Source organism: Dromiciops gliroides, chromosome 2 (genome assembly GCF_019393635.1).
Source record: "Dromiciops gliroides isolate mDroGli1 chromosome 2, mDroGli1.pri, whole genome shotgun sequence".
In the NCBI taxonomy this organism is placed as follows: Eukaryota; Metazoa; Chordata; class Mammalia; order Microbiotheria; family Microbiotheriidae; genus Dromiciops; species Dromiciops gliroides.
The window spans coordinates 573,628,870-573,639,669 of NC_057862.1; the positions used below are offsets into that span (position 1 = coordinate 573,628,870).

The following is a 10,800-nucleotide window of genomic DNA, read 5'->3' on the forward strand; positions in this document are numbered from 1 at the left end:
TGGTGGTATATAAAAATGCTTATGATTTATGTGGGCTCATTTTATATCCTGATACTTTGCTAAAATTATTAATTATTTCAACTAACTTTTTAGTTGAATCTCTAGGGTTTTCCAAGTATATCATTATATCATCTGCAAAAAGGGATTACATCCAAATAGCAGCTCTGAGTGAAACAAGACTGCCAAATGATGGTCAACTTACCAGTCAGAGATGGATACATGTTTTCCTGAAGTGGCTACAGTAATGGCATAGGCTTTGCAATCAAAATTAGTCATCAAGCTTGTATGCATACCAAGAGGAGGGACTGACAGACTCATCACAATGTGATTGCCACTTGCAGAAAAGCTCCATGCTACCATCAACAGTGTGGCAAAAGAGGACAGGCTTGTGATTCTGGGTGACTTTAATGTAAGAGTAGGCACCGGCTATAAGATAAGGCAAAGAGTCCTTGGGTGGAATGGTGTTGGAAATAGCAACAGCAATGCTCACTTAGCACTAAAGATTTGAGTGTTTCATGAGCTTCTCAGCACCAACACTGTTTTCCATTTACCTAAATGCAATAAAATCTTGTGGATTCACCCTCATAGCAAACATTGACATTTAATAGACTATGTGATCATGTATGCATTTCATCATTCATTGTATACCCAGTTCTAAATGCTCCAATGCATTTATCTTTCTTGTTTTATCTTGACTCTTATGTTTGTGTTTCAAAGCTTATATTAATTTCTGGGTCTTTTTTATTATTATGAAGAATGCTTGAAAGTCCTCAATATTACTACAGGTCCTTCTTTCCATCCTTCCCCTCCGTCCCCTCTTCCCCTCCACCACCCACATACACAACCATAGGATTATACTTTATTTTGCTAGATAAGTTATTCTTGGTCATAAGCCTTTATCTCTATCCTATGGGAATATGCCTCCATGATGGTCTATCCCTATCTTGTACTATGGCTCAGAAAGAGCTTCCAGGGTGCTAGTCTGGCTGCCTGCTTCCTGCTGTAGTTTTAGGCTACGGATTTGCTATGCTTCCCACCTACCCTGGGTTGTCTCTGCTCAGAACCACTGCAGGTCTCTGCAGTCTTGGACTGCATAGAGGAGCTGATACCTGTTGCTCTTTGGGGTTTTTTGTTTTTTTTATCATTAATTTTTCTGAAACACTTATAGTGCTTTATTGGGGTATTTGTAGACAATCTGGACTCCTCACCATCTTAAAAGACTGCCATCTCAGTCAGAAATATCAGTAGTTCTTATTCTTCCATTTCTGGTACAAGGAAGAGAAAACCATATCTCTCTCCTGCTAGCATATTCTCACTTTTATACTAGTTTCTCTTATGCTTAAGGGGAAAATTATTTCTAAGAAATTGATATTTTGTATAGCCAAAAATATACTTTTAAAATGACATCTTACTTTAAAAGTTTTGTATGGAAGACTACTTCATTTTACTTTGACATTTCAGTGGATCTTTGATCTCAGTGATGTGGGTAGTCCCTCCAAGAGAAGCAGCTAGGTTGCATAGTGCATAGACTACTGAGTTCAAATTCAGCTTCAGACACTTACCAACTTTGTGATCCTGGGCAAGCAAATTAACTTCTTTCTACCTCGGTTTCCCATCTATATAATGAGGAATAATTATAGCACCAATCTCCCAGGGTTATTGTGATAATAAAATATTGTGAGAATATTGGTAAAGCGCTTTGGCTCTGGAGCAAAGAGTGAGGTTGGTGACCTTGTACAGCCCTCTCTCACTTAAATCCAATTCATTGTAAGTCATGACATCACTTCCTGAAATCATAGTTCTCTTTGAGAATGAAGGACAAACAACACCAGAGGACTGCATATTAAAAAGAACAGATGCAAGAAAGTGAGTGAAGGGGCAAGATAAGGGAAAGCAATTATTCCACTTAGAATGGTGCATAGAATATGTGGAAAGATCAAATATTAGATAAGGATAAAAAGGTAACAACAAAAATAATGATAGATCTATTTAGCTTTTTAAGGTTAACAAAACATTTTACCAATATGATCTTCACAAAAAACCCTGGGGCCTTGAAGAAAGAGAAGTTCAACAGTTAAAGATGTGGAGGAGTCTATCCTAATAATTCATGATGACTTGAGCAAAGGCACAAATGAAAAAGGGCAGGATGAGAAAGGCTGGGAGGGCTAGTGCTCTGACAAGGACACAGAACAGGTGAAGACATTGTATGTGGAATGTGCCTGAAAAGGTAGGTTAGGAAGAGGTTGTGGAGAGCCGTCCATCTTAAGATAAGGAATTCATACTTTATTTTATACTTTATTTAAGCAGGAGAATTAATGATCTGAGCAGTATCTTAGAAAGATTACTATAGCAGTCATGCACAGGATATATTTATTGTAGAAGGTAGAGATTGGAGACAGGGAAGCTAAGGGGCTATTAAAATATTTAAATATTCTTTTACCATTGCTCACTATTGATCATTTATTTAGAAATGAATGTTTGTGTTTTGGGAACAATATTTAATTTGTATATTAAATAATGTCTTTTTTATACCTTGAATCATGTCTTTTCTATTTTTTTCCCTCAGATACTGGTTTTACTTGCGGACTGCTTTTGTCCACCTAAACCAAGAGATGGAACAGATCAGTCTGGTAAGCATTATGAGCTTATGTATACCATGAGTTTGGAATGATGTGGTGCTGATGGTTTTCTTAAATGTAATTGAGCCTTTTACCATCAAGCAATTAACCCTAATTTCTTTTTTAAAACTATTTTTATTTATTTTGTTTACTGTGTTATATTTCTAAGAAGAAAAAGACTACTATGAACAAAGAATAGCCTTACATATTTTCTCCTAATTTAAGATTTTTAACTATACTGGAGGATATTTTCTCTCTAGTTTCCAAAATTTTAAAAGCTTTTCCATGCTAGATGATTTTTTCTGTTATATTTGATGAGCAAATTTTGTGTTGTTTACATATTCTTTTTTTGTGAGAATAGAGAACAAAACTTAATTAGATTGTACTGACTTCTGAAATTTTGGAAACCAGAAGGAAAAATGTATATTAATCTCTTTCACTTTTTTTTTTCTGTCCAGACCTGTGATTATATTCATGTCAGTGTAAAAACTAACAGTGTAAAAACTCCCTCCAGTGATGCTAATTAGGACCTCTTTCTTAATTTATATTCTTGCCTGGCACCCAAAAAGATTAAATTACTTGCTCATGCTTACATGATTTATATGTTCTGAGTCAAGACTTAAAGCCAGGTCTTCCAGATTCTAATGCTATCTGAACCATATTCTTAGCGCTTAGGATAAAGCTTGATATATAAAGCGTCTAAGGATGTCTATACTTGATGTTGTTTCTTTGATAATTATAACTACTGAAAAACTTTCAGTGCTCCCCTGCTGCTGGATGAATAAAATTTAAGCTCCTTAGCCTACCTTTGAAGACTCTCCAGAGTCTAGTTGCAAACTACCTTTCCATTTTTATGTCAAGCTATTCTGCTTCTACTCTTTATTCCAGCCAGACTGGAATACTTTCCATCCCTTGTTTTCATTCTGTGCTCTCCTATTTCTTCATCTCACACTATTCCCTAAGCCTGGAATAGACCCTCTGTCTACCTAATCTCCACTGATTGAAATCTCTCCCTTCTGTCTAAGCTCAGCTCAAGTGCCAACTCCTCCATGAAGTCTTCTGAGATTCTTCTTTCATCTCCTTCTTTTCTCCCACTCCCACCCATGATTTTTTGATATCTAAAATCACTCTGTCTAGATCTTTCCTTTAAAATTCTCTTTCTCCTTTATATTGCAATTTGCCCATCTCTTCAACTAACTTCTTCCCTAACTCTTCTCCTACCTCTCCCCATTCTCAACAGATAACCTTGCCTCTAACTTTTCTAAAAAGATTGAAAACATCCTCTTTGATCCAATTTGATCCAATCCTCCACACTTCAAAATATCTGTAGCTTCACTCATCTTCTTCATGTGCTTCAGTGTCAGAAGAGGAGGAGGATCTTTTTACCAAGGCTAACAGCCTCACTGTACTCTTGGTCTCATCTACTCTGCTCTCTTTTAGGAGCTTGCCTCATTTAGAATGCTCTCTATCCCTCTGATCTTCATTCTACCCTTATCAACTTGTTATTTATTCCCCTATTACCTATAAATGTGCTCAAGTTTATCCTACATGAAAAGAAGAAAGAAAAAACCTTTGACCTTTCCCATCCCTGTAGCTATCATCCTATATCTATATAGAGAATATTAATAGCTAACATTATGGCACATACTCCACTATGTTGTAGGCACCGTACTGAGCACTTTAAACATAATACCTTATTTGAGCCTCACAGCAACCCTGGGAGATAGGTGCTATTATCTCCATTTTACAGATGAGAAAAACGAGACAAGGAGAAGTTAAGGGACACTTGCCCAGGTAACATAGCTAGTAAGTATCTGAGGCCAGATTTGAACTCAGGTCTTCCTGATTCCAGGTTCAGCACCCTGTCCACTGTCCCACCTAGCTACCCCAGATGATGCCTATATACAGCCTGACCCCATATTTATTTATTTGCCAGCACACCCCAATTTTATTTATTTATTTGAGCTGAAGAAATAAGAGAAGTATTTCCATAACACAGTAGCATAGGAAAAAAAAGATGATTGTACATGAAATGAAACTGCAAATAATTGTTCAACTTGTTTTTCCTTTTAAAATATATATTAAAGTTATCATGTGATTTTTTTCCCCTTTTATTTTTTCCTCCTTTCTTCCTTCCCTTCCTCCCTCCCCCATCTTATAGATGGCTACCATCAGACACAAATGTGTGTGTGTGTGTGTGTGTGTGTGTGTGTATACACATACATACATATATGTAAAATCATTTTATGCATACTTATGTTTATCAGTTCTTTCTCTGGATGCAGAGCATCTTCCTTTATAGGTCCTTTGAAGTCCGATCACTCATCCCAAATTGACTGCCAGAAATCTTCATCTACTTGTCTTGCCAACACCTCAGACTAATATATTCAAAACTCTATTCAATATTTTCTCTTGCCTCCTCCTCTCATTTTCCCTGTCTTAAAAAATCTACCATTATCCTAGTCACCCAAGCTTGAAACTTGAGAGTCATCTTTGACTCTTCAGTCACCTACTATATCTCATACATTGCCTCAGGCTGTTGACAACATCTCATGCCTTTGCCATCTTCACTGATGCTTACATGACCTTGGACAAGTCACTTAAGGTCTCTGGTCATCAATTTCCATATCTGTAAAGTGAGGGGTTCAAATAGATGATTTTTGAGATGCTTTCCAGCTCTAAGTCTGTGTTTCTATGTTGGTTCTTAATTATTTTTATTAAAGCAGGGTAAGAGTGTTCTGTAAAATCGAAAAAATGCTGGGAACAGAATACAGAGATGTTTTTATAATATTTAAGATTAACATAAGAGTGAGTAATGTTATAAGAAAAAATAGGGGGGAGGCTAGGTGGCGCAGTGGATAAAGCACCAGCCCTGGATTCAGGAGTACCTGAGTTCAAATCCGGCCTCAGACACTTGACACTTACTAGCTTTGTGACGCTGGGCAAGTCACTTAACCCCCATTGCCCTGCAAAAAAAAAAACAAGGAAGAAATTAGGGTTTTTGATAGCAATTAGAGGTCTCTAAAATAAATAAAATTCAGGTAAGGTTAGGGACAAGACAAACAAAACACTTGGTTGATACATAAACTGAGATGTTCCCCCAGAATTATTTTTTAGAAACTTGTTTAATAATTCTCATTTTAATTTTTTTAAATGATTGAATATTTTTGATTGGATGCTGATTTGGTATTCAGTGCAAGTTATTTTCACTTCTATTGTTCTTTATAGAACTGATTGAAAAGGAGAAGGAAGCTCTTACAGTTGAAGATCTAGGAATTTCAGAAGGAAAGAAAGACCTTTCAGATGAAGAAGAAGAGAAAGATGACCTTTCAGAGGGAGAAGAAGACAAAGAAGACCTTTCAGAACGAGAAGAAGAAAGAAGCAATTCAAATGATGAGACCTCCGAAGAGGACTCTGCAGTGGATGAAGGATCAGCAACTGAAGATGGAGGGAATGTCCCAGACCAACAGTTGACTGATGTGGATGCTGAAAACTCAGTGAGGCAGCGCAAAAGTCATGTTGCTGATGGAGAACAGTAATTTTTTGTGAAGGTATTTCCAGGAAACTGGACCAAAGAAATGTGTCAGTTGCCCTTCTGGTCTACAGTGGAAGCCAAATTCTTAATCTGCCCTGCATGAGCCAGCTTCTCTCTTAAAAGCTTATACATAACAAACATCTAGTCCTAAGAAGCAGTAACCCTCATGTAGTAATGAGACTCCTTTAGGCATGACAATCAAAATCAAAAATGAGATCCATTATTCTGCTTGGAGTTTTGTGATGAGAAAATCTGTGGGGTAAGGAAGTTCTGGTTGTAATAGGTTACCATCACTCCTTTTTAATATTCTCTAGAAACATTGCTTCAAGCCACATGAGATGAAAGCATACTTGACTTCACACATCAGCAATAACAAAATGTGCCCTAAAAACTGTAGCAGAAGTCTTGCTTCTTTATTTGGTCTTGAGTATTTTTGTCCAGCCTGATGGAAAACATCAGACAATTAAGTCAGTCAATAGATATTTATTGAGATAGAAACTGAGAAGCCCCTCAATGTTATCCTAGTAAAGTAACTGTGGGTATGGTGGCTTAACTCTCATCACTGCTCACTGAAGCACCTTCATTATGCTCCATTATTTTCCTTCTCATTTTTCCTTCTCAATGTTTCTTTTGAAAATATACTGAGTGCACTGTGACAACAGGGACTGGTCTTAGACTGGGCTTGCTATGTACAACAAACACCAGCACTCTTCAGTTCCTGGGTATTCAGAGAAGCAGTGTACAAGTTAATGTGACATCAGCTGAGCTTATTATGACTTCAGGGGCTTAGATCATCAGAAACCACAGGCAATGAAATATTGACAAGCAAATGCTAAAAATGACATGGAACCTTCAGAGATTCAAAAGGAAGTGGTCATTTAGCAGGAGGAATTTTTTTTTTTTTTGCCAAAAGGCAATCTTCCCCCCACCCCCTTCAAATATTTCATTGAGAAATCTTCTCTCTGAAGCCAGTAAATCCTCTTCATCTTGCCAATACAAGCAAGTCATGTGAGAAGAACTGCAGTATGATGTGGTACTATTTCCATCACTAGAGTAGCTCCCTGGCACCATTTGAGCTACTTTAGTAATCATAACAACTAAAAAGCCACTTACGGTTTCCTTTTTAGTGAACTGACCGACTGGTGAAAGAATGAGTGAAAATCTAGAGCAGGAAATGAGAGAAATGGTTTCTTCTCTTCCCGCCTACCCCCCAACTCTCTTTAATCCTACAAAGAAATGAGTCTTTGTAAATCTCTCAATACTTGACTTATTAAAAGTACCCAGGGGTTTAGTTTCTTTTAAAAAAACTTTCTTTTTACTTGATTTATTTTTTAGAAATAAGTTGAGAAAATCAGGAACCAAGTTGTACATAGATTCCCAAGGTAGGGCCTCTTTCACACCTACCTCCCCCCCCCCCCTGCTTTTTTTTGCATGCAACAGAGTACATAATAAGGATTTTATAAAATCCAGAAATTATTTTGTCACCTTTAAAAATGAATTGGATCAGGGCAGCTGGGTGGCGCAGTAGATAGAGTACTGGACCTGGATTCAGGAGGACCTGAGTTCAAATTCGGCCTCAGACACTTAACACTTACTAGCTGTGTGACCCTGGGCAAGTCACTTAACCCCAATTGCCTCACCAAAAAACCCCAAACAAACAAACAAAAAACATGAATTGGATATGTACCTGGCTTTTTAGATTGCATTAGAACAAGGAAATTAGTGTATGATTCTGAGAATCTCTGCCCTCCTATGGTTGAATGAAGTATTACAGGACTCACTCAAAACTAGTATTAATTTTCATAAAATAAATAAAATCTTATTCTGGGATTAGTTTACATCTTTTTAAAGTTAGTCAAGTTTTGTTAGTATTGTTGTTTTTAGTCCCCTTCCCCTCCATCCCCAACAGGATGTGGGGTAGGGGGATAGAGGGTTGGAAAGATAATGATTAAAAAGAAAGGATTTATTCCAAGACGTTATAGGGTTTATTTTAAGCCCTTGAAGTCCCATGGTTGAGTGTTTATTTCATGGTTTTGCTGTTGCAAAGTAAATATAGAAATAAACTCTTTCAAAGGAATAGGAAACATTTTAGTGGCTTCCATATATTTTAAAGAGGATTTAAGGCTGTTAAATGTTATATATCCACATTTATGTGACTGAACAGTTGTATCTTAGGAACTTACTAAGCATCAGAGTAAATATGTCATAGGTTTACTTCTTTTATGGAGAATCCATCTATTCTTTTGAACTATTTCAATGGCTCAGACAGTATCGTGCACCCAGTGGATGCTTGATTCATATTATGTGATCTTGATGATCAGTTACATCTGATTAATATTAATGTTATATAAGGTACTTAATATATCCCAGAAAAGAGACTTGATCCTTTACTCCCCAATTATTTAAAATAAGGGAATGGTATCCTTTTATGCTTCAGTACTTTTGTTCTTGCTATAGCTATATAGACTTAAGAGCTTTAAGAAATCACAAATCTGTTGGACCTTCACTCCATCCTGTTTGTTTGTTTTTTCTGGTAGGATTATTATTCTTCTCTCCTCAAAAGAGATAACATCTTCACAAGTACTACACAAACACAATACCAGTGGTCTTTCTAATTATTTGAAATAAATTTAGCCCATAGAAAGAGCTCTGTATTTGGGTTTGAATTCTGGACTTTCTACATACTACCCATGTGACCCTTGGCAGGTTATATCACCTATGTGGACCTTAGAATCTTCATCTATAAAATGAGAGGCCAGAGTACATAATGTCAAGGTCTGTTTTCACTCTATATCTGTGATCCTATTGTTTCTAAAGTATCTGTGTTATGGTTGTTTTTCAGTCATTTCAGTTGTGTCTGACTCTTTGTGATTATGTAAAATGAAATTTGGTATGATAGGTAAGCAATAGAGTGATTGTGGTTTTGGAGTGGGGAATATAGTCCTTTAAAGTGGTAACAGGATAAAACAAATACTTCTTTGAAGATCTTCAAACCATCTTTCTACCTTATTATTTCAAATTTCATGGTTTAAAACTAGGTTTATGGATAAACCACTCCTCCTATTTCTCTATTTGAAAGTGAAATAAATAAGCCTTCCTCTCCCCACCTTCACTTCCAGCTTTAAAGAAAGATCAGAGGGTGGGAATCATTCAAGTATGGAAGCCTTGAAGTGCAATCTTTGTTTATTTCCAGTTCATTTAATCACCATCTTATTTATATGTCACTTAAATCATGTAAAGAAATGAAAAGTAAATGTTATATTCTCTAAAAATTGTAGTTTCAACAGGGTTGGCTTTCAAAGAACAGTTCTGAATTATTTGCTAGCAAAGACACCCTGTTGTTTTCTATGGGAGTTCTGTATGTTTTCTGCAAAATTGCATATACTCCAACCCACCACTTAATTGCAAAGGGTGGGGGTGAGTGAGGGGGGTTGTTCTTTGTTCTAAAATCAGTGTTAAGCATCTGACATTTTATGACCTGGTCTTTGAGTAGTAGAGGAAAAAAAAAAACTTTTAAGTGATGGTGGAAGGGGTTATTAAAAGGGGTAGGGGATAGTAAAGACTGGGCAAGATAAGCTAAGTTTGTGATTTATTTGTTGAATGAATGATTGCATCATAAGAGGGTAAGTCAGGGTGGAGAGGGAAAAGATGTAGGTTGGTGTTTTGTTCTAAAATGACTATTTTATTTTTCTTTGGCATCCTTCATCTCAATTAAATATTGAAGTGTTGTTTCTGTCAGTATTATAGATGAATAGTTTATTCAAGCTGCCACATTGCCAAGGTTTTCAAAAATATTTGCCTTTGTCTTCTGTGCCAACAGTAAAATTATTTTATTGTTACATTTTGTTTACCTCATTCATGTGTTTTTATTCACTTGAGAAAACCACAGCTTATTTTGAAAAATTGAAATGTAGAATTAACTTATTCAATATAGTGTGTGTTATTACATGACTGATTGGGATAAGAGATCTTTGAGAAAACCATTTCTCTATTAACATCATGAAACTAATTACCAGCATGGTTAAACTAAGCTTTCTCCTAATCAGTTTACTTATTATAAAGAAAGTTTGAGGTAGAAGGTAACTAATGTATATGAATCATGCAGCTTTGACTTTTTTGTATTGGCTACAAATGTTAAATGATATTTATGTTACACAGCTTTTTTCATGGAAATGCAATCTTTTTATACTAAAGTTCAGCAGACATACTATTGCATATTTGTATTGCAATACCTTATAAATTTACTATTTAAACTCTGTGGCTACTTTTGATTCTTTAATGCAGTGATATTTAATGATTGATTTTCCTTATGGTGCTTTGTGTAAATCTTATGAATTTATACTATCACTTTTTTTTTACAGTTTCAAATGGCTTATGTAAGAAGATGAAATGAGAAAGCAAGATACAATTTTGAAGCATTGCTATATAAAAACCAAAGACTGTAGTCAAAATACATTACTTTTGCATGAAAGCTTTCAAACTTTTAGATATTATAGAATACTGGCTTAATTAAATTGACATACCATTCAGTGATTACTGATTTCTCTCCCCATTCTCATCCCCATTCTTCCTCCTTCCTCACCTTTTCCCTCCCTCTCCCTCCTCTCTCCCTTCCTCTCTCCTGCCTCTCTCCCTGTTTTTCCCCTT

At 36.1% G+C, this 10,800-nt stretch overlaps 1 protein-coding gene across 1 annotated transcript in view; it reads left to right on the forward strand.

Moving 5' to 3' along the window:
* Positions 1–10,411, forward strand: part of TMX4 (thioredoxin related transmembrane protein 4) — a 99,443-nt gene extending 89,032 nt beyond the window's left edge. The window contains exons 7-8 of the mRNA XM_043984646.1: positions 2,567–2,630; positions 5,847–10,411. Coding sequence (XP_043840581.1) covers positions 2,567–2,630; positions 5,847–6,157 — 375 coding nt within the window. The 3' untranslated portion in view covers positions 6,158–10,411. The remainder of the gene's footprint in view (positions 1–2,566; positions 2,631–5,846) is intronic.
* Positions 10,412–10,800: the final 389 nt, after the last annotated feature.